The following is a 25,420-nucleotide window of genomic DNA, read 5'->3' as shown; positions in this document are numbered from 1 at the left end:
TATGAATAAGAGAACATCTGGAACAGATACAGTGACTTCTCTAGTAAGAGCTGCAAACTGTTAGAACTGTTGACGATGAGCACAATCTTGGTATAACATAGTCGTGAAGTGAAGGTAAATGGGTACATGGTGAGAAAATAAAAATTCTAATATTGATGTCCTTGCATCCTCCAGGCACTAGACAGAAATCCTAGAATGTAAATAATGCTTCATGTGTTAAAAAAAAAAAAAATCAAATTTTACCTAAAAACCTCACTCTGATTATTACCTCACAGTAATAACCAGAGCCTTTTTTTTTCTAGCCAAGCTTTTATTTCTTAAGTTGTGACCAGGACCCAACTTGGAAACTTGACTCTCTGGGCACATGCTAGACAACTTCCTGATGAAGGAACAGTAAGGGAAATCTGAATTTGGTCTAATAAAAAATTGGCAAAGAAATGCAGACCTTCCCAAGTCTGCAAACGGTTTCAATAAAAGCAGGTGACTGAAAGGAAGGCCAAAATTAGCCAATTCTTCTGAAAGTCCTAGAAGAGAGCATCTGGAGGACTGTGCGCAGTTCTGGGCTCCCCACCACACAAGAAACACTGACATACTGGAGAGTCCAATAAAGGGTCACAGAGATGATGAAGCACCTAGGGCACCTCTTGTGTAAAAAAGGCTGAGACAGCCTCAGACTGACTGAATAACTTAGAAAAGGGAAGGCTGAGGGCTGCCTCATAAGAGAGACACAGCAGACTACATCTGAACATGAGTAACTTGAGCACCAGTTCAGTTTCATGGAGGCTGTGGAGTCTCTCTCCCTGGATCATCTCAAAAGCCATGGTCTCCAGAACTTAGCTCTACCTAGCCCTGTTTTAGTATTAGAGCTGGATCAGATGACCTCCAGAAGTCCCTTCCAACTTCAGCCACTGTGATTCTGCAGTTCATTTTCATGTAATGCTAAACACAAGCCTTTTGGAAGCCTTTTTCCTGTGAAAGAAGCAAAGTGCAAAAGTGCAACTCATAAAGGACTTCAGGGTACTTCAAGAAGTACCCTTGAGATATGAAGTATCCCTGTATCTACAGTTCCCCACTGAACACTAGATACATCTGAGTATTCAAAAAGGAATATAACTTCTTTCTGCACTTCAGAACTTTTTTCTTAATTTGTCTTAATTGTTACACTGTCAAGAATTGAGAAAATGAATCTGTAACTAGCTAGCACTTGGGATGAAAATTTCACAGAGACCAAAAGACATTGAGTATGACATTATTCCCTATAGTTGCAGCAAAATCTTAAAAAAAAAAAAAAAAAAAAAGGCACTTAAAAAAACTCATGCTCTTGGTGACATCTCTGTTAATTTATGAAGAAAGTGTATCAATTCGGACAGAAGAGTGCTTAGCAAGGCACATGATTCTGAAAAGAAGCCTACAATATTTTAACTTGCTTTTGACATATGATTATGTGGTAAGAAGAAAACTAGCCACTACATCTTAAAATGGAAACCAATGTTCAATAGCCATGTCAGGTTGCTGGTACAAAAACTTCCGTAACAGCTTTATATATAAATATCAGGTTTCTTAGTAATTTTTGTGCATTTAAGAGTCCTTCTGAGAGTGGAACAGCAGAACTTTCCACAATATTTAGTAAAAGGAACACAATTTGTAAAACAAGAGCAACATTACCAGACGTGGTAAAAAAAAGTGCAAGTTAATCTCTTTTTTTTTTTTTTTTTGTCTTTTAACACTATGATGTTATATAACAATTAAGTGTTACATCAATTATAGCTGCAACAACTGTACCAAGACCATGTCTCAGTAATCTTTCTGGCCATCCATAATTCAGTTCTGGCTAACAGGATTAATTCATTATTTACTGACAGTGGGCACAAAGGCCAATTTGTTCTTCAGCAATCAGAACTGACAATGAATCCTTCATGCAAAGTTTATCTGTGAAGATCTGAGGCATGCAATAGCAAATCACATTGCAATCTACAGAACTGTTTCAGAAAAAAAAGGTGTCTGACAGAAAGGCCAAAATGAGAGAATTCTTGCATAAGTCCTAGGAGATAGCATCTGCAGAGTACTGCGTGCAGTTCTGGGCTCCTAATACAAAAGAAACACTGACATACAGGATAGTCCAATGAAGACTTGCTTTACTTACGATCAAAACACCATTAATAAGATGAATATTTGATTTGTTTGTACTTATTCTGCATCAGACTGAAACTTATGTGTTTTTCCAGTGTTTTCTCCATATCAGTTTCTTCTCTGAAATGCATTTCTCACTTAACTGAATGTTTAGGATATACAAAGAACAACATTAAGAGACAGCTATATCTGAACTGCTGAAGTTTCACACAGTAAGTACTTGAAACAGCCCTAAGAATTTGATTACTAGATATCAAATTTTCATTCCAAACACTGGAATATTACTTTGCTGCACATTAATTTAAAACACACAAAGGCATTAGAAAAATGTAAAAATATTAGCATCATATTTAGCACTGCAGAACTCAATAGCATTTAAAAAAAAAAGAAGGAAAATGTTTTAATAAGACAACGTTTCTCATTTTCAAACTCTACTGCTCATATAAAATGGACAGTATCACAACTGTAGCACCTCCTTTTCTAACAGTGAAGCAGGTTTAAGAACCAAGGCAGCACACAACCATCTCAAAGCTCTTCATATTAAATTTAATTAGTATTTGCAACTGCTTGCAGTACTTGCTGAATGCAGTCAATCCTTTGAAATAGAAAAGGTTTTGCAATAATTTTTTTCAGGAATGAATCAAAGCACTTTAAATGTTCCAAACTCACAAAGATGTTAGCAAGTATTTATTTTTGTATCACATCATTGTATTTCTTCTGAATGGGAATCTTTAACTCTCATTCCAAAAACACCAACCAAACATCAATATGGGAAGAAACATCAGCTATACCTCCCTATTTTAAAAAATCCAATTGCTGGAAGAATATTAATTTTACCTGAAGATTCCAATTTATGTCAGTGGTATATGTGATAGAAAATGGAAAAAAATTGTGCTATTTCTGCAGATGTTCCCTGCAATTAGTATGTACTATGACAGAAAACATTTCAAGCTTTCTTAAAACTGAAAATTGAAAGAGTTATGCAACAAACAGTACTGGTATCCAAAAAGACTTTGAAAAAATATTTTCCATTGATAATTTCTATCAGTCAATCTCCAAAATGACCACCAAGATCTGAGGTAAAGTGTCCATGTTTTGACATCTACACCACTTTACACAATATAGAAAGTGTTATTTCAGGTGACAGTGTTAAAAGCTATCTCTGGGCCTCCACAGAGTTCTGATCCCCTCTTTCATATGTAAGCAGAAGATAAATTTTAAATTACAGATATAGAAAGAGAACTCATTTTCCGATATACAAAGCTGAAACACATAAAACTTCGCACATGTACCATTAAAATTTATTCATTACTGTGAAGAAATTTCCTTAAATGTCATAAAATGTGCTGAAATTGACATGCTTAAAATAATGCCAGGGCAAGAGCGAAGTGGGGAAATCAAGACAAGGTGTTCAGGTAAAAGTACATCTGAAAAAGATCACATTTTCAATTTTAAACATAATTCTGCTCTTTCTGCTTTGATGGGACCAGGGATCTGAAGAGATCTGACTCAAAACTGCTGAACAGCAAAGTCTACTCTACCCATAGTTTGCATATTCAGTGTGTGTTCACTAATGATTTTGCCATTTAGACATGTGAAATTAACAATACAGTTACCTCAGTGGAGACAGGTTAATTAGGACATTCATTACAAGTAAAAAACCAAAATCATACTCTTTCCACTTTAAGATTTTTTTTCCCTGTATTAAACTACACATATATAGATGCACACAGGTATGCACACACGTTTATGAAACACAATATACGTAAATGGACAAGCTAGCACTTAAGCACTAAAGACTGAAATCTTTTATTTGTGTTAATGGGTGTTATACTGACCGTATTTGATGACATAGCATCAAGAGAACATACAAATGTTTACATCAATGAAAACATTACTCACACTAATATAACTGATATTTGCAATAGGCACAAGGACAAGTCAGCATTTGAAATCCTTTCCTAATAAGAGGACTAAGGGTATAATGACTCAGCCTCTATTCTGGTAACGCATATTTACACTTGGTTGCCTTCACTGTTGCTGCTTGTCATCACAATACTGAACTGCATTACAGGAAGATGGAAGTATCTGGTCAGCACACCATACTGTTAAAAATTTCTGTGTGTAATGTAGTTTTACATGGTCTTAGTTCATACAATTTTCTCTCTACATTGCTTCAGTCTCTCTGTATTGTTAGAAATTTGAAGCCCCAACAAATACTCTCCATCTGTTTTAGAAACTACACAATGAATCCACAAAAACCTGTCTACCTACCTAATGAGCACAACCAAACTATCATGTTAACAACAGAATGCTCTTCAATATACTCACACTGGTATTAGTGGAAAAAAACCAACCAAACAAAAAAGCAAGAGAAGCAATTCTAAAGGACACAGCTTAAAAGAGTTGTATTTAAACACAGGCTTGAAAATTCAAAGGTCAAGATACTTAATTCTAAGAATAAGGCACTCTAAGTTCAACCTTCCTCAAATTCCTTTTTCTATGGAGATGCCTTTGAACGAGGGAGAAAACACACCCCAAATGGCACACAGTATAACTGCAACCCTTGAACTTAACTGTTACAGCAACCTCCAGCACCAAACCTCTCACCCTGTGCATCAGTTGTGTCCTTCTATTTATGATGCTTAATTTATTAATTCCTTATTCTACAGAATTTTATATACAAAAGCAAATTTTCACAGGTGAAATAAATACCAAGACTTTACTCTGCCCTTCACACAGTTTAGGACAAGTAAACTCTTTCTGATGATTAACATTTTGTTAGACTTTTCTAAAAAATGAATTTATTTACATTACAGAATACTACACTGCAGAAATATCCTTAACAACAGTACAGTCCAGGACTCCAGGTCATGGCAGCTCATGACTGAAAGAGATGTCCTCTCTTCTTGGTAAAGAACTGGGTGAATGGCCCAGAAAATTTTGGAGAATGGAGTTATATCCACTTGGTGTCCGATGACAAGTGGTGTTCCACAGGACTCAGAACTGGGGCCAGCGTTGCATAACATCTCTATCAAGAAACTGGACAAGGCAATCAAATGACTCCTCAGTGAGTTTGCAGATGACACTAAGCTGGCCAGGAGTTGACCTGCTGGAGGGTAAGAAGGCTCTGCAGATGTATCTGGACAGGACGTACCAAAGGTCAAAGGATGCACTGAAGTCAAAGTACACAGGGTCAAGTGGTGGGTCCTGCCAGTGTGTCACAACAACTCCATGCAGTGCCTGGAAAGTGCCCAGCAAAAAGGATCTGGGGCTTCTGGATGACAGCCACTGAACATGAGCCAGGAGTGTGCCGAGGTGGCCAAGAAAGCCAGTGGCACCCGGCCTGTGTCATCAATAGTGTGGCCAGCAGAACCAGGGCAGGGATTGCCTTCCTGTACTTGGCACTGGTGAGAGCACATCTTGAGGGCTCTGTCCGATTCTGGGCCCCTCCCAACAAGAGGGTTCTAGCACCGAGGTGCTGGAACATTGTGGGTCTGGAGCACAAGCTTCATGAGGAGCAGCTGAAGGAGCTGGGGTTTTTAACTAGGAGGAAAGGAGACTCAGGGGAGACCTTGCCTCTCTCCACAGCTACCTGAAAAAACAGGCTGCAGAAAAGTGGGAGTTGATCTGTTTCCAAGTGATAGGACAAGAAGAAATTACCTCAGTTTGCACCAGAAATGGTTTAAATCAGGTATTAGGAAAGTTTTCCTCACAAAAAGGATTGTCAAGCATTGGAACAGGCTTCCAAGGGAAGCAGTTGAGTCACCATCTCTGGAGACAATAATAAAGATGTATAGATATAGGGAGGTCATTCAGCGCTAGACTTGACAGTACAATGTTAATGGCTGGACTCGATGATCCTATGGATCCTTTTCGACCTAAATGATTCTATGACTCTTTTCAAAGCTCATCTGATTTAGACTATGTGCAACATAATAGAGACTACTTGATTTAAACATATACACATAATTTAGTTTTTATTAGCAGCTTGGATAAATTAGTAAGGGTTGCTTTAAAAAGCTTAGGGGAAAAAAATGTTCTTCTCTAGAGCTGGGATTTAAACACACCTTTTACCCATAGCAGCTTGCAGAACTTCCTTTTCTACATGTGCCAGACCCAGTAAAGGCCCTGTAAACATATAAACTACTGCAGCAGTGGCTGGTTCCTCTGCCCCTGCAAAACACACATATTGGGAGGCTGTCATCAAACAGGTCACGTAATGGGTAAAGAAGTCACTCCTCAAGATAAGCAACAAATTATTTGAGACGACAAAACGAAGAAAGAATTGGCATTTTCTGATAAGTTAACCAAAACAAGGAACATAGGAGGAAACACTGCAGGTCCTCAGCTTCAAAGAACAGCCTCTACTTGTGTAGATCTGTTCATTTACTTTATAAAACAAGATGATTCTCATATGAAGTCAAAGGAAGGACAACAACAAACAAACCACACAATACACATTAGATGATAGGCAAAGGAACATGAGCCTCGCTCCCCAAACACACTCAAATAAGCACGGTTTGCTGACTCACTTCTTAAACCTTATCCCACACCTTTTATAAGGAGAAAAAATAGGCATTAAGAACTTAAACCACAAAGAAATTTGGTGAGATGTGTCCTTTTTAAAAACACTCTCAAGTCCTACCTGATGTTGAACAAAACAGGTACACATAAATATTCACTTATAGAAAGCACACCCAAAGAATACAAACACTACACTAGGTCTCTGTATTTGAATTTGAGAAAGAGTGCTCTGGCTGTTCTCTGATACAGTGAGGAAATTAAATAAAGAGGAAGAAAGCTTCACATATGATCTGTAACCTATGCTCAGCAGAGCTTCACATACAAAATGCCTAAATGCCTATTGGTCTTACCATGTCCTTTATGCCTGTATCTGAATGTTTTTCTCAAAGCCATACTCATGGACTTGGAATTCACTTGTCTTCACAAATGCTTTCAAAGCACTATTTTAAATGAATTTTCTAGTCTTTTATGTCTCCCATCTCTTCATTTTCCATCTTGCTTTGTATTCAGTTCTGATGTTTTACCAAGACAAACACAGAAGACAGATCAAAAAATGTCCTCTCTCAGTACCTGCGAACAAAATAGTCTTAAATCTCTTTGCAAGAGATTAATTTCCAAGAATTAGATTTTGAAAATGCAGCTCATCAAAAATATTCATCACACCACAATTTTTTTAAAGAACGGTCCCAACAAGTCATCTAATAAGTTCACCTGAATAAGGAAGAGAAGTCCTGAATTTTTGTCTAGAAAGCCATCTCCTAAAGCTTTCATGAAGACTGCCAGACAGAGAATCTGCTCAGCAGCACCATAAATTGTGCCATGAATGTTCTCATCCTGTCTCACACAATTTACAATTACTGCAGTGTGACCAAAAAAAATTTAAAAATTAGCCACTTCTGTCAGAAATTAACAAAGCTGGCAAAGACAGACCACAAGGCTAAGGCAAGAGATTTAGTAGGGAGAATGTAGCTAACTTAGTGCAATTTCTGAATTTTTCTAGGACAGAGGTGTTCATGGATTTTGCAAAGGAACAAAACTGCAAGACTGATGAGACGAAGGAGCTACTTAAACAGAAAGTAAGCAAAGCACAGCCTATGTAGTGGTGCTCACATAAAGCACTGGTTATTTTTTGTAGCAACTGAGGTACTAGTGGGAAATACAAAATAAGCAAAGTTATTGAAAATAAAATAAAAAATTCTGAGATAGCAAACCTGGAATGTGTTTACTGAGAACCAGGAACTGCATACATTAAAGAAAGAATGTTCTTATTTTCCTGAGAGGAGAAAAGCAAAGGAATCAGTATTTCTACTGCTACAATTACAATCGAAGACGGTATGCAAGTCAGACATATGCTGCTTACCTACTTTTCTAGCAGGTGAGGTACAGTTCCAATGCAATCCAGTTAGACTGGTTGAAGGCAAAGAGCAAAATTCTCAAGGGGTGAAAGGACTTCTTTTCTCTCTTTCCCCTTCCCACTGCTTTTAAAGAGCAGCTGTTGTTAGCATTCAGTGCTATTAAAGGCCAAAAACAGCACCAGTTTTCAATGTTCCAACAAACAGGCATCAGTAGAGGGCACCAGAAAGCAAACCAAGTTTCCTCATCTTTAAAGAGCTTTAAAGAACCGACCCACTCCCATGAGGAGCTGAAGAAGAAAAAAATTTAAAACCATCCTTTTAAATCACAGACCTCATCAAGTTCTGCCCACAGCAGAATTTAAATACTCTGTATTAGATAACTTAACTTCACAGAAATTCTTATATAGAGAAGGAAACCACAAGTTCTACTTCCATATGAACTGATTAATTCATGCCTGTATCTTCAACAAGTTTTCAGATACACTCTTCCACAGTCAAAACACCATTTCTGACTAAAATCAGGAAAAAAGAAGTTCTATGTCTTTCCTCTACCCTTATTTCCACCTTTCCCATCCTTCTGAAGCAAGGTGGGGATGGTAAAGCTACACACAAAGACTAGCTGAGAACTTTGTAACTCAAATTCCTACTCTGTACAAATTCTCATTAGATCCCCAGCAATTCAGTCCATGTAGTCTCTACAAACAAACATGTATGACATATTTGATTTATGACAAGACCACAGTTTCATAGTACAAGACTACAATTCAATAGCAGGTAGATCTGAAGAACTAACTTCCCTCCCTAACCACACAATTTTTATATTTTAGCAAGACGTTGCAAAAAAACCATCACAACTCCAAAAGACCTTTTTAGCAAAAAGTTGAAAAAATAACTTGACTTCCTTGACAGTCCACTTTAAATCATAAAATTTCTCTCTTATTATAATATCAATAAGCCTTATTAAAAAAACATATTTAGAAAAGCTGACACATAAATTTGACAAATCACAACAGTAACGATTCAACTAGTATCAGCTTCTGAGCCAAATCCTTCTATTTCAGAAGACAATTGCGTACTGTGACTTCCACACCAGCACAGGTATAAAGCAAGGACTTAACATCATGCAACTTCAATTCAGTATTTATTATACCTTGGTTAATTGTAAAAACCCACAAAGCAAACCACATAAGAATCAAATGAAGTTTAACCTACTCTGTAAGTCCATGAGATAACCAAGTAAGATTCACAAAGGAGATCAAGAAATCCTTACTTTTAAAGACCCTTTTGTTTACATACAATTTTTCCCAATTGACACTTTTCACAAGTAGTATAACTCCAAATAACAATTCCCTGAAAACTTTCTTCACTTATTATTCTATCTACACATATGGTTCATTTTTGCCCAGAGATTTGGTGATTAAGGAAGACCAAAACCATTATGAACTATCACTAGCCATGACACCTGCGACAGAACCTATCTGCTCTTCCATCGCAGACTGAATAGTCTAATGGCTGCACCCTCCTTTCTCTTACTATGAGAAAGAGAAAGGAGGGTGCAGTGCGTGCACACTAGTATCCAAAAGGAGTTTCTTCCTCTCTCAGAGCAGTAAGTCTCTAGTACCAGACCCCCAATAACCCCTTGACGGTAAGAAAGGTAATGTAACATAATGCTGCAAAGCAGTTAAGGAGTCTGCTGGGTCAGCAGACAGCAAAATCCCAGGGATGTAGATAAATACCATAAATTTGGCAAATGAAACCAAAGCAGTTGCTTCAGTAAATGGCATTTAAGAACAAGCACGTCATCAGCAACACCACATCAAATTGTAATGTAATTCAGTATTTGGCAGACTTCAATTAATCCTTACCATTCCGGCTGCCCCACTCTACAGGTGAAGAATTTATCAGAAAATGCTGGTCTGCTTCAAATACCACTCTCAAAAATCTCTTTCAAAATGCAAATGCTATACATTCACAAACATTGTCATGACTTCCAATTAATGAACTTCTGTGTAAATAATAACTAAGCTACTTGCTCTAAATAGTTGCAATTTGAGATGGGTGTCCTCAGTTAAGATCTCAGTGCACAGGCAATTTAAAAACACGCTTCTTAAGGAAACAAGATATAATTTTTACAGTTCAAGCATTTTAAAAAAAATCCCGTTTGTGTTCTTGAGGAACAGGAATTAACTCACGCACACTAAAAAATACCGAATGTCCTAATGTATATGCTTGCTAAATCAGTGTTTCCTTAAACAGCTGTTCTTTCGACTAATTTAAGGGGATTGCAGATACTTAAAGATGTCATTTTACTACACGGATGGGAAAACGTTCAGTGCTTCAGAAACACTTGCTAGCGCCTTGCACATTAACCTGCCTGTCTCGAAGACAGCACATAGCAATTCAGTCCTGGAAAGTCCGGTAATTTTAAGGTTCCAGTTCTGCCTTTTGCCAAACCAGATAAAGCAGCTTTAAAACATGAGGCAATTACATCCCTTGCCCAGCTCTCGTCCTCCTCGCGGGCCGCCCACGTTGAAGGAGCTCGGGCTCCCCGTCGGCCCAGGCTACAAGGCCTCCTTCACCCTCTACCTGTACGGAGGGCGGCCCGGCGCCGCCGGGACATCGCCCCTTCCCCTCCCCGGCTGACGAGCCGCGGGCACCAGGCGACGCCGGCAAGGCCCCGCCCCGCGCGCGCCGCCGCTCCCCGCGCCGGTACCTGCGGCCCCGCCGCCTCCGCCGCGGCTCCCGCGGGGGCTGCCCCGCCTCAACCTCGGGGCCGCCGCGGCCGCCCGGGGCCGGGCCCGACCCGACCCGTCCGCCAGCGCTTCCGGAAGCGCGGCCCCCGCCCTCCGGGCTGGTGACGTAACTGCCCGCTGGCCGGTGACGTCACACCACGCCGGCGCGAGGCGTCTTTTGTCTGCGTCGGCCGCGGGTCCAACGCGCCTGCGCGCCGCCGTGAAGGCGCAGCCTCCCCCCCCCCCCCCTCCGGGCCGGCCCCGTGTTAGTTTCGGTTTCACAGGATCGGGGAGCGGACAGCGCTGGGAGAGACCTCCGAGGTCTTGCGGGCCAGCCTGGGGCTCTTCATCTTGTCAACCAGACCGTGGCACCGAGTGTTACGTCCAGTCTTTCATTAAACATCTTTCGCGACGGCGACGCCAGCGCCTCTCCGGGCAGCCCGTTCCAGTGTCTGACCACCCGCTGAAAAAATCCTTCCTCATGTCCAGCCCGAGGCCTTGAGCTTGAGGGCACGTCCTCTGGTTCTGTCGATTAAGAAGACCGATCCTCATCTGGCTCTAAACCCCTTTCGAGAGTCACTGGAGAAACAGGATCTGCCTTCTGCTGACGGTGCCACACGGGTACGGACTCGGGATGCAGCCCTGATCAGCAAAGGCAGCAAACGGAGCCTGACAGAACTGATTTATGTGAGTTGTTCCCCTCAAATAAGATATTACCGCCTTACTTTTCACCTTTCCAACATCCCCGCACTTTCTACCTTAGCGTAATTAAAGTTTTTCCCAATTCTGATCCAAGAAAACAAAAACCCACCTGCTGTAGGTATAAAGAACTAACGTTCTAAATCAGATGACTCGCTATGCATGAAAGTGGTTGAAAATTGGTAAATGACATCCTTATAGCTGCCAGAGGTGAAATGAAAAAGGCGTAAAGCTGCTCAATAAACTCAGAATTAACTAGGACTAAGAGTGTGTGGGCATGTGACAACAATACATAACATGAAGAATGAATCTGACCTGTCCTAATTGGACAAGAAAATTTTCCAGTTCTGAAATTGGAGGGGACAAAAGAAATTCCTCCTGATATTCCCATTTTTCTCTACTGCCCCTCACACATCCCTATAAGTGATGCATGTAGTCCTGTATAATTCATCATATACAAATAAATGTGATGGGTCCTTCAAATACCTGAATTTGTCAATCACTTTTTTGTTCAGGTGTATGTGAATTTTGTAGGCTTATGCAACTGCACCATCCAAAGAGGAACACAAAGGAGTAAGTTTTACTTTAGGATTAGTACTTAAAAATACTTCCCTTCTCGTGAAAACATCTTTTTAATGAGTTGACAGGCCTCTATATCACAGACTGAGTACCTGATGTCCATGACAATGTCATGAAGACAGGCAAATGAGAGTAAGTTCATAGAAGCACAAAATTGTTAGGGTTAGACAGGACCTCTGGAAATCGTCCTATCCAATTCCCCTGTCAAGACAGGGTCACCTCGAGCAGGTGACACAAAATGTGTGTGGAAGATGTACCAACTATAGCTGGGAAATTTCAAGTTTAGAAAAAGTAAAATAAATTATGTAGCTATGTATTTCAGTCATAAGTATCAAAAAGAAAAAAAAATCTTTACATATTGTGAAAGTAAAATAAATGAAAATAAGCTAAAAAAGAGAAAAGCAAAGTATAATTACCAACCCCTTAGTACTAGAAAAAAAAAATTCCAGAGGACTTTTCCCCTGGAAATTTCCCTGGAAAAAATTCCACAGTCTTTTTTTTTTTTTTTTTTTTTTTTGCCAAATTGGCAACCGAGTAGTCATTACTACTAGGTTGCCAATTTGGTTTTTAATTGCATGGAATAGGTAACTTGATGAGATCTGTGAAAAGAGATGTTGCAAGACTAGTTAAGGGTTGCATCTTTGGACTTTCTTTTCAAGATGAGTCAGCATTCTTTAACAAAAGCACACCACCAGTGAAACAGCCACCCAAGGGACAAAAGTATTTTAAAAGCTAAATAAACTTGGTACGATTGAAAGCCTCTGAAGATGATATACTGCCAGAGTATATAGAGCTATATCTCTAACTTTAGTAGAAATCCATCACCTAAGCATTAAAGTTATATACTAAGGAATACCAGTTCCTTCTTACAAGTATCTTTCCCTAAATGCTGTGCTCAATAAAGAGACTCATTCACTTCTTTTATTTAATATGTATACTTTAAAGCAAAAATCAAAGAAATTGCAAACAAGAAAAAACAGTGCCCCGACTCACACACTGAGGTTTAAAAGCTCCCACCACCAAAGCAACAATTTTTAAAAAAATAAATCTCAATTCTATTCTATTATTTGTGTACTTTACTACACAAAGTAAAACGGGAAATGTATTTTATACTTATGCTATATTAGATTTCTCTGTAATACAAGAAGCACTGTTTTTGGTGCTACAAAATTAGACAAGTTCTTAGAATACTACCAATAATGCTCTCAACAATGACACATCCTTCTTAATGCAGTGAGTCCACACATGAAAAATTGTACACTTTGGTTTCCTGCTGATGTCACTGAACATGAATTCAAGATTCTCATGTGCCAAGTCAACAAAATCAAGTAATTGGGGTGGAAGCCTGGGAATTGTTTTCATTAAGATTGCAACATTTCTTTAGCATGTGTGGTGTGGAACTTTTCTCATGCTGTTGTCCAGAAAATGACATCTGGGCTTGTGGAGAAACTACTGTAAAATATATGTGGATTGCCAGTCAAATACCAGCCGTTATACTTCTTCTAAAATGCAAAAAACAGTTCTGCGCTATCAGGCAAGAAGTAGTAAATTATTTTGCTGAAATATGCCTACTGATTAATTAAAGGTATGTCAAACTATTTTAAATGCATTGCTTTTCATAAAGTTTCTAGAATGAATATAAAAAGGCCCAACAATTAATAAATTTGTAGATAAATCAATTAAATCCAGCATTTAGTATCATTTAAATTATATTCATACCAAAATGAACATGTGGTATCTCTCAGTAATAGCAAAATACATCAGAACCTGATTTTCAAAGTAATTCACAGTGGAAACAGTGACCAAAACTAACACAAGAATGTAAGAATATATGAATAAAAGCAAGGAGTGAGGGGGGATTGCAACTGAACCCTAGCACAGGCTACTTGTAGGAAGCATTATTTATGATTTAAAAAAAGTCTATCCATATACACAAACCCTTTGAAAAAAAAACCCAACAAACCCCAATCACTGGGCATCCAGAGGGCAGTGGCCAAAAGCTCAGAGTCCAAATGGACATCAGTGACTAGTTGTGTCCCACGGGGATCTGAATCAGGACAGTGTTATTCAATACTTTTGTTAGTGAAACAATGAAAGGATCGAGTGCACCCTCATCAAATTTGCAGATGACACCAAGCTGAGTGATGTGGTTGACACTCCTGAAGGACAGGATGCCATTTAGAAGGACCTGGACAAGAGGACAGTTCATTGTTTTTCCAAACAAGTGGTTATTTTAATCAAGGAATCAACTAGAATTTCCTATAAAATCCATGTCAGACAGCTTCACATATTCTTATAGAAAAATCAAAGCTCTTACCAAATAAACCTGACACCTGGGGGAAAACATGTCTCTTAAACAGACCCAAAACCACATTCTTTCTGCTTTTTATACTAGTTCTACTTAACTAAAATTTACAGTAGGAAGTTCTTTCTCAGTTGGTGCAGAATCAACCCTAGGGAGAAAGATTGTTTTCCTCCACCATCTCTAAATATGTAAAAAATAACATTTGGCCCAATTCCTCTATTAATATGGAGGCAGGCGGTGTGCCAAACAACTACTCCTTTGAAATTTATACCAAGCGAGCTGCCACAGCCCTTCTTACTCCCTTGCCCCCAAACCTAACAAACAGATTTTCCAACAAGATTTAAGCCAGTTTTAATTGCCTTGATATGAAATAAAACTAAGGAAAGACAACCAGTGTAACACAAGAAATGGTCTTCCATATAATGACTCGCAAAAGAAAAATGGTTAGGTTGGCGCACCAGGATGACTCTGAAATTAAATTTCCCCCCACCCATTCCTTCCAGTGCAGAGTACACAAGGCCCAAAAAACAAAGCAGTGAATACTGTTAAATATAGCTAACAAGATAATCAAGAAACTTAAAATAATGTTAGGCATGCATGTTTGATCAATATCTGTAGGATGAACCAGTAACCAAATCTAGGATAGTACCTAAAAATAAAATTAAACTAAAATCCTAAACCACACCAAAAAAAACCCAAAAAACCCCAAAAAACCTAACAAAAACCCTCCAAAATAAAAAACCCCAACAAGAAACAAAATACACATACACTAGAAACAAAAGAAAAAAACAACCCCCCCCCCCAAAAAATCCCAAACAAAAAACCCTCAACAAAAAACACCCCAAAAAAACCCCAAACAAACAAAAAAAAAAAAAACCCTAAAACCCCTACAAGACAAAACAAAGAAACAAAAAATTCCCCATAAAACTAGAGGAAGGAGAGTGAGAGACGAAAAAAAAAAAGATAGTAAGGCAGTAGATCACTAAAAGAAGCCCATTCTGAAAACAACTCCAGCTCTAGTATAAGCTGGAACAACTATAAAATTAACTTGTTCCATAGTTTCAAAGCACAAAGACTAGTGCACTTATTAAGGGAGCGCAACACAGGCTGCATTTCACTTCCCAAGAAAAATGATTTAGAATTTGACTAATACCCCCCTTTCCAGACATGTGAAGCCAAGAAGTTAGTTTACTATGAGGTGTCCTACTTGCATACAAAGTAACACACATGCTGAACTAAATTTAATCAGTTTCCAGTATTTACAGACCATAAATCTTAAGGTAAAACCATCAACAGCCAGTCTCAAAAGCAGTTCATTGTCAAAACTACTCCTTTTTGTATGCCACAATTACAGTAGTGATCCAAGCATCATTGAACATTTATTACACAGCACTCTACTGAGCCCCAAGCGAACTGATCTGCAAATATGCCAAAAAAGGATTAGGGAAATGCATGCAGATGACTAGACAGGTTGCTATTTTGAAGATGCACCACCGAAGAAGAAATATGTAAAAGCTAATATGTAAATGCTTCAATTCCCAATTCAAAAGCAGAAAAATATGGCTACTGTGAACCGCCCCCCCCACCACCCAAAAAAGATTTGAACACTTAGCTAGGCTCTAAGCTCTGAAGTCAGAAGAGACAAGACATCCTACCTTATTTAGACATTGGCAAAGCCACTGCTGTTATTTATTAACTGAGGGTGTCAATATGGCAAAGGAATACATGCAAAAATAAAAATACAGTACTAAAGACAAATTTCTCATTAACTGTCTGAAAGATTGGAGAAAAATATATATCTTACTATGACAGAGACAGTTGGAAAAGTAACTCTGTAAACTGACTGCTCTATCTGCAAAACAATACATCTTTGTGTAGTAAAAACAATATATAAAAACCCTGCAATGCATATTCATCTTGTGAATGAAACATTCACATAAATCTCACCTTGTCACTGTCATCAGTACAAATGTGATCTTGATGGATTGAGTGGCATTGAAACGCTGTACCAATACTACCTGGAAAACAAGGAGGGAAGGGAGAAAAAAAATAACTAAAATGATAATCCAATTTCTATGAACACTAAAAATAAAGATGAATTTAGCAAACTTTCTTTTCTCTAAGAATTAGTTGCCAAACAGCTAGGTTTAGATAACAGAACAAACATCAGAGAGACATTTTACAAGTGTGTCTTCACATATATATTTTTTTAACGAAAAATAATAAAATTATAGCTAGCTCATCAACCCAAAACAAACAAATGCACTAAAGTACATTTGTGTGTATAAAAATAAGGAGAAGCTACCCAATTCAAATTTATATACTGTACTACAGAACATTTTTAGCACCCTGGGTAACAACAAACCAGCAGCCTCATTCCAGCAATACATTAAGAATAACAGAGGAAAATTCCAAGGTCAAAGTTTTAATTGTGTCCAGTTTTCTTGGAATGGAATTTCTGCCTGCTTAATGTTTCTATACAAGTTTCATTAAGCCTAGGAACAAAAGGGACAGTACACCCCTACAAAGGCTAACCCCAGTCCTGAGAATATACGAAAATATTTTATAAAACTTCTTTCTGACTTATCACTTCAGAAAAAAACATTATTTTGCCATAGGAGTCGTACTGGTATCAACAGTAGTAATGCATGATCATACTGTGTATTTTTTGTAGGAAGGGAAGGCAAAGAAGAAATCACTACACAGCTGAAGTTTCAAGGTGAAAAGGGAAAAAAAGAACCAGTTTTAAACTGTTTGAAATATGCAGTGCTCCCCTCGCACTCGATTTAGACTTATGCAAACCACAAGTGTTTCACTACAAGCACTCCACATGTTTTCTTGAACTGGAATCAGTTCAAGCTCAAAAGCAAGCTACAAAACTCAGGAGAGCACAGTGTTAAAGGTAAAGCTCAATATCTTTCTGACCATTACACCAGAGGCAGAATTGATTTAAAATACAACCTTTTGAATTTGTCTAAAATAAGAAAATAGGCAACAAAAAAATAGATAACCAAATTATAACAATTACGTATAAACTTGTTTCAGGCATCTATGCATGTGGATAATGAAAAGAATTTTAAGAGGTTAAATTCCTAAGACTTACTCCCTAACAAATTAAAATTCATAAATGTGGACCTTGCATTACAGGCTATATTATATACTTTATAGATAGGTTTTTCACAAACCGTCATCACATGCACTATCACAATGATAAGCTAACTTTGCTCTAGCTATAACAGATATCAGCACTAGCAATATAGCTCCAGTAGCACAGGTTCCAGTTAGTTAATGCAATATAAGACACCGGGGCAGCCCATCAGTTTTCATGATGCTATACCTTCAATTCTAACAATATCCACATTACAAAAAAAAAAAATTCTACCTTGGGTTTTATCTACATGTTTCAGTCAAACTCAACTGTTCTGCAGTTAGCAGAGAACCTGCTAACCAACCAATCTGTTCTGTAGTTTGCAGAGAATATGACAATGTTTTCCTCTAAATTCTTTTTTTTTCCTCTTAACAGGATTATTCATGGCCTTTATGATATATTTGTTTCATTTGCAATCAACTAATACCCTACAGTACAATAACATCATATAAGACACAATCCCTAACTGCAAGAAGTGAAGGCATTACACACATCCTGGCTGCTCTGCACCAGTGAGCTGGCTGACCCCACCAGCAGCCTCACCAAAAGCTGCCTTTGGAAAAGGGTTTACATCAAAGGCAGCATTGATAATACAGTCCCTTGAATGGGCCAGCAGAGGTAACAGATCTGAAGACACTGACACAGCAGACTATCAGCTAAAGGCTCTTTTTCATGACAGTGCAATCTGGAATGCTGAGTTCAACAATGGTCAGAGAAGTCCAGTAGGACTTCTCTAATCTTAAAAATATTATTTATATTTAAACACATAAAATATAAAAGCAGTTTTTAATAACTGAGTAATGTTTTTAAAGCATTTTCTTTCCAACAGATTGCACTGAGACAAACCTGAAGATAGGTTAATCACATTTCACCTACCTTCAAGGAAGATCAGAGTCAGAATCTCAAAAGATGACCTCAGCAGCTTTCTAGTCTGTGTCAAAGATTTTTCAAGTGTTGTTTAACTGTTAAAGATGCCCAAGGACTGAAAGGAACAAAAGCCAATTTGCATTGCATAGAATGCAGGGAGTGGATAAAAACTCTGTTGAACTACCTTCATATCTCCAAATTTACAGGAATTTCAGACCAACTCAAGACCAACTGCACTCCAGGGCTAGCATATGGAAGGGCTACTACAATCAAAGCTTTAATTTTGAGCTGGACAAATGCCATCAAGACTCCTACATAAGGAGCACAATGTGGGCCACTGCCCACAGCACCTTCACCAAATACACTTCCTCGCTACTGTGTTCAGGAGATGCAAGTGAGAAGTCTAATGCCCATCATTTTCTCAAGCCTAATCCCAGTTTGAATTTCCTCTCTCCCTCTCCTCCTCCAAAAATTTCTATGCTGTGCAAGTAACAGGGCACTTTGTAACAGCCAGTAGGTTTTATGAGACTCACAGCTTCTAACACCTGCGTGACAATAGAGTAGCCTCAATTTATGCTGAGACACCACCAAAACACAGCAGGAATACGTGCAACATCAGATCAGGCATCTCTTCACCATACCAATATCAGACAAGGTAGAGAATAATGCCCTTCAATTGATGCACTATAATTGATGCACTATATATATGTATATATATAACCTCTTTAAACACAGTTAAATTCTTTTGCATACCCTTCTTCAAATAAAGTGAGATACCCAGTTTAGTACTATGACTTGCACTCCAGGAAAATCCATTCTTTTGGGACAGGCAAGAAGAAAAGAGTGCTGTACTCCCCTGCTACCACGAGAAAGGGGCTGTTTTTCTTCTAAACCCTGGCATTAAACTGAACAGCAAAAAGAGTCTTCAGAATTTCATGGACTCTGTCTAACTTCTGCATTGTAATAAAGAGAATCAGTATCAGGTTTGAAAGGCCTGCATCATGCTTGTCAATTTAAACCATCCAAACACACACAATGCTGGTCCAAGGGAAAAAGAGGTCTGAATTAAAATCTTTTAATTCAGTAACTTCAGCACTACTGGAAGTATCTCATTGCTTAAGTGAATGACACTGATTAATACATTCACTGACTCCAGTTCCATTAGGAAATTGTTTGTGTATAACACCTGTACTATTACATCTACTTTATCTAGAGTGAACCTGTTCAATCTTACTAACTTGCATGAATCACACAAATTCTGGACTGTGTTTGATTTGCAGATTAAAGTTTGGAAAGTAGGAAATGCATGGAAATAAAGTCTGAATTGGATCAAGCTTAGACTCTTAATTAACTTCTCTCTTTAAAAAAACCGATGAGTTGAATGGAGTATATATACTTATCTGGTGAGATACAGCCATGGATGGCTAGTCTACTTGAAAAGATACAAAGAAGGGCGGTTAAATCTGTGATCTAGGAACCTCAACTTCCAACAAAATAATGCAAACCACTCCTGCAGATGATTATAATGCGCTAGTCAACAATGTTCCTCTACATGTGGCACATTATTTAGATTTTACACGCACCTTCTAATTCAAGAACATTTCAAACTGCAGTGAAGAAGTTACTCAATGGGTAAACAGAATACTCTGCTGTTACAACAGAAAAATTAGAGGTGAGTTCAAAGAAGATACAGCTACTCAGGTTGGTAAAGAAAGAACAAGGCTGCAAATTAAGTATATTATACTACTTTTAAACTTTTTTACTTATGCATGAAAGTCTGACCACAAAGAAGAAACATGATAGGCTAACTGCATACAATTCATACTAGGATTACCATTCTTCCCTTCTTCTTTCCACTTCTTTTTTTATAAACTCCAACAAATTGAAATTCCCATGGATCTGTGTCCACTTTCACTTAGTTTGTTGAAAGAACTTATTACATTCTAGGAAGAACTAATGTTTTTCAGTTGCATGGTATGGGACACAACACTGATAATTTAAAGCAACTCTTCAGTATGGAGTATACCTGGCTAAGGCATTGTGATAAAACTCTGGAACACATTCTAGCCAGGAAGCAGCCTAAAACCATTAAAGCAGAAAAAAAAAAAGGTAAAATGCCTCCTAAACCTCTCTCCTTCCTCTCTTCCTGCTTCCCCTACTTGTAAAGAAATCCATGCTCTTGTCAAACTGCAACCAGCATAGGTTTGCTTGTGTTTTCTGAGTTCTGGTGTTCCCTTCCATACCCTGGCCCAGTCAACCTTACTGGTTTCCCCACCACCGGGGAAATGCTCAGCCAAGGAGTGCTGTTCTCAATTCCACACACCCAGTGAAAACTTAGGTATCTAGTAATCATCGGGGAGCATGGTAACACTCTGCAAGAAAAGCTCTCTCAGCTTTTCCTTTTTCTGCAGCTATCAGAGAAACACATAGCATGCAAGAAAATGCAATAAAAATGACACAACTGAGAATTCAAAACAAAATCTGGGCCTACATTAATTGCATTTAAATTAAGTGTATCTTCCAGTCAAACTTCTGACTGTATGACACCTCCAAGACCCTTTTGGAAAAAAGGAGAGGAACCTAAAGGGTTCTTTGTATTTTAAAACCTTGAAGTTTGACAGATTTTTACAATACCAGAGCTTAAAAAAAAGAACAGACAAATTTACTTTAGTACAGCAAAAAGCCTGAATATAGGCCGGCCTCAGCTTCATAAACAAAACTCATCTAAAAATCAGAACTGAAGATCTTTTTACCTGAAGTTTCTGCTGTGTCTCTACAAGACCGCATAAACACTTCAAGGAACATATCATTTAAATTTACAGGTACAAACTGGATAGCTTACTCCAGGAACTGTCCACAAAATGGCCCTTATAGCAGCCATCTGAATATAACCCCATCTACATACTGTTTACCTTAGTGCTGAAAATTTTATATTTGGAAGTAGATATCAGTAGCTTGAATTGTTAGGATGCAAACTGAACTTTATCTGAATTATAAGGCTATGTTGTGTAAGTTGAAGAGGTATTACAGTAAAACCTGGCACTAAAAATCTGAACATTATTAATAGTTAGTAAAGACAAACTTAGCAACTTAAATATTATTTTTAAATAAATAGCTAGAGTACATGACCCTAGATTGTGGTTTATGAACTGTAACAACCATATTTCAACACAGACTATAAAACCAACAGAAACTCTCACCAAAACCAACCTGAGATGGTGTGAAGAAGACAACATGGCAACTACTTGGTAACAAATGATGAACCGATGAAGAGCAAGACCCCAGACCTTAACACTGCTATTTGTCCAGACTGTTACATGAGAGATGCCCAATAAACCTATGTAATGGAGATGAGAACATTGTGTCCAAAATTTCTTTAACACTATGCTTGCACACACACTTATAATAATAGCCCCCTCACCTCATACAAGGAGGTACTGTGGCCTAGCAGTTGCCTCCTTCCTCCTCCACAAACTTTAGCAGCTACTTGTGTTTTTAGTGAAGAATAAAAACAACTAAACTTCAGATGGCCTGGTAACCCACAGAGTCAACCATACGGTTTCATCCCCTCCACAGCAGTCTGGGACAAGGAAAGAGGCCACTGCTTTGGCAGCCACCCAGCTTCATCTTGCAAGGTCCAAATTCTGAAAATATTTGCATATTTTTAAGCTAAACACATACCTGCAAAAAAAAAGTGAGTCACTTTCAGGTGATAAAGTGTCTGAAGGATTCAAATCACCAGTAACTTGCTTCCCCACATACCCTACAGCTCAAGTCAGCTATCAAGTACATCAAAAGATTTTTTTCCTGAACTAACAATGCAGCATTACCAAATAACCAAAGACTCAATAACCATAAAGTATTCTCAAATTTGTAGTTCATATCTTTACAGTGCACATACAAAAACAAGGAATGTTTTCCATAGATTTATTGACAGCAGTTGCTTTGCTCTGGGGATCATTTTTTCCTGCTTATTCAAGGAGCTGTTCAGCAAGAAATCATCTGGTGAAAAAATCTACATCATCAGTAAACCTTCAGGAAATCAGCTTAATGCAGAAACACTACTATACCTATAAACACAGTACCAATATTCTACTGGTGCTCTTAACACTCAAAATGTCAAGACATGAACTGTATCTGAAGAGACTACACAGCCAAGCATCAACAAAATGTTAGCAGGGTGTTAAGTTTGGTTCCCAACAGGTCACAATCGGAGAGAAAGAACTATATAAACAAGTACGGTAAAAGTACTATTTGTGTCAGATAAGCTACTTAGACCATTCCTTCTCTGTTACCTTCGTATCCTCCTATTTCTGATGAACTGAGTTCATAAAAATCACACTGTTTCCAGCTGCCTCATGTGAGTGTCAAACATGGAAGACTGACAATAAATCAGGACCTGGAAATCATTTAAGAACTTTGCAACCAAAAAACCTGCACCAGATAACAGTTCAAGTCCACTGAGAAAATTCACTGCTCGTTCATTAGAGTACAAGCTAATTTCAAAGAATCATAGATCCATTTGAATTTTAGGGAACCTTTAAATACCAGCTAGTCTAGCTATCACTAGACCAGGTTGCTCAAAACACTGTTCAACCTGCCTTTATTATTTTCTGTGATGGAATTTCTACAACTTCTCCACAACATCCACATGTTTCAGCTCCAGTGTTTCTCCACCCTCATTGTTAAGATTTTCTTCCTTCTATCCTCCTTATATTCCTAAATCTATCCTCTTTCTGTTTAAAACCACAAAGAGCACAGAGCTGGATGCAGTACTATAGACGGAGGTCTCAACAGAGTGCACTAAAAGGAGCAGAATCACCTCCCTTGACCTGCTGGCCATGCTTCTCTTCCAACAGCTAAGGACATGTTTCTAAACTGTGAGTTCTAAACACACACTGCTGGCTCAGGTCAGTGTTCATCCACCAGTACACCAACAGTCTTTCTTTGCAGGGCTGCATTCAGTCAATTCATTCACCAGCCTCCATGGAAATGGGAGATTGCACTGACCCAGGGGCAGGACCTTACACTTGGCCTTGTTAAACCCCATGAGGGTCACATGGCTCAATGCCATCTAGTAATGTATGGCATCCCTTTTAACAAGCCTATCAACTGCACCACTCAGCATGGTGTCATCCACAAACTTGCTAAGGCTCTGCTTAATTATTTATGCCATTGATTAAGGTATCAAAATGTATTTGTCCCAGTAGAGACTCCTAAGAGACACCAGTCATTACTGGTTTTCACATGGATCCTGAAGTGTTGACTGTAATTCTGGGACATGGACAGCCAGCCTACGTCTTATTCATCACACAGTATATTCATCAGATCCTACTCCTTCCAATTCAGCAACGACAACATCGTGTGGGACCGTGTTGAAGGTTTTGCAAAGTCCAGGGACATATCTATAGCTCTTCCCTGGTCTACTGACGCAGGACTCCACCACAGAAGGATGTGAGATTAGTCAGGCATGGTTTGCCTTGGTTCGTGAAGCCCTCCTGTCTGTCTCCAGTAACCTCCATGTCTTCCTTATGATTTGACATAGCTACCAGTAAGATCTGTTCTGTGATATTGCTGGGCACAGAGGTGAGGTTGACTGGTCAGTAATTTCCAGGGCCCTTCTTTTTACCCTTTTAAAAAGGGTGTGTCTAAAAGAAAGCCAAAAGTGCCTATGGGATTATTGATTTTAGGTACATGAATCTCAACCATCTCAACTGTTCTAAGGACATACAGAAATAATACCTAATATATAAGCCAACCTTTGTGTGGGGAAGGGAACCATTTTACAAAAACTGATTTAGTCCCACAATCAGTACATGTTTCTTGAGGGGTAATCTACCTGTACACTCTGCAGATAATTCCATGCTGCTGCAGACATGATGTACAGATTCAGAAGAGATTACTCCCATGGACATGCTATCAGGTACTTGAACCAAGCGAACAACACAATCACCAGTTCCTCCCCCTCTAAGCTGTCATTCGCTTTAGATCTCCTCTCATGACAAAATCATTCTGAGGTTATTTTCTGAAAAACTGACATAAACTTAAGTTGCAGCTTGAAACATATGACCTCTGCAGCTAAAGGACAAAAACACATTTCCTCTTAACTGCTGTACTACAGGACTTTTACAATACCCACCTAAGAGAGAATACTTGAGACACAAAGCTTGATGCTTTAAATCACAGAGATTAAAGGCAAGCAATGTTTTATTTTCCATTACTATTTACAGTAAGATTCACAGCTCCTACACTGGAGTAATCTCTCCAGAGACATAACAAAAATAATTAATAGTTTATTAACAAGCTAAAAGGAAACTCCCTTTCTGCATTAAAATCCTGCAAGAGAAGGACACTATTGCTAAGAAACTCTGAACAACATCTCCAATTTTTGGTGCCTGGTCCCTGTGGCTGCTTTGCTTAGTAGCTAGTCACAGTTTCCTTGCTGTTCCCTGAAGGCTGTTTCATTGGGATTGCTTCTGTGCAAGCGTAGTCTAGTGAAGGATGCTGACAGCCTTCAATGCACATTTACTGCAATTCCAGAGAGAACAGTAACATTCATTTATAGACAAAGAGTGTAGTGAAACTCACCACAGAAAATAGTACTGAAGGGCCAAAATATAGCAGTGCCTTTTCATAAGGAGCGTCTCCTCAAGGAAGTTCAGTATCTACTTAAAGAAGAAAACTTTTTGCCTGTTCTTGTCATCTTTCAAAAGGAGGCTAATAGCAGTACCATAAGCCCAAAAGGCATCCACACACAGTTACTATAAAGCATATGCAAACAGCTAGAAAGGAGAGAAAACAGGTATTTCAATAAGTCAAGGCTGACTTTTACTGAAAGTAAATCAATTGTAGAACAAAGAATAAAACTGGCAAGCCACAAAGCATTTTAAAAAAGATTAAATCTTTTAATCTTGTCCTGGAATTCAGTTTTCATCAACCACTGTGTGGGAGCTGAAGCAAGAGATGCAAATACCAACACAACTACATTAAAGGCCTGGTATAAGCATAAAAGATCCCACAGATATCCTCTACACTGTTCTATTTCCATCTTTATAGGAATTTGAATTACTGGTTTTGA

General features: G+C 38.5%; 1 protein-coding gene across 7 annotated transcripts in view; it reads right to left on the bottom strand.

Moving 5' to 3' along the window:
- Positions 1-25,420, bottom strand: part of RNF38 (ring finger protein 38) — a 103,597-nt gene that overhangs the window by 30,798 nt on the left and 47,379 nt on the right. For 2 of the 7 annotated variants that reach the window (XM_050986674.1, XM_050986675.1), the window contains exon 2: positions 16,275-16,345. In XM_050986674.1, coding sequence (XP_050842631.1) covers positions 16,275-16,345 — 71 coding nt within the window. Of the gene's footprint in view, positions 1-6,200; positions 6,307-7,007; positions 7,228-7,868; positions 7,962-8,017; positions 8,136-10,725; positions 10,864-16,274; positions 16,346-25,420 lie in introns of those variants that run through there. The other 5 variants (XM_050986680.1, XM_050986676.1, XM_050986677.1 and 2 more) reach the window with 5 other exon arrangements.

The sequence above is a fragment of the Serinus canaria genome, chromosome Z (genome assembly GCF_022539315.1).
Source record: "Serinus canaria isolate serCan28SL12 chromosome Z, serCan2020, whole genome shotgun sequence".
NCBI lineage: Eukaryota > Metazoa > Chordata > Aves > Passeriformes > Fringillidae > Serinus > Serinus canaria.
This window is presented reverse-complemented; position numbering and strand designations above follow the sequence as displayed.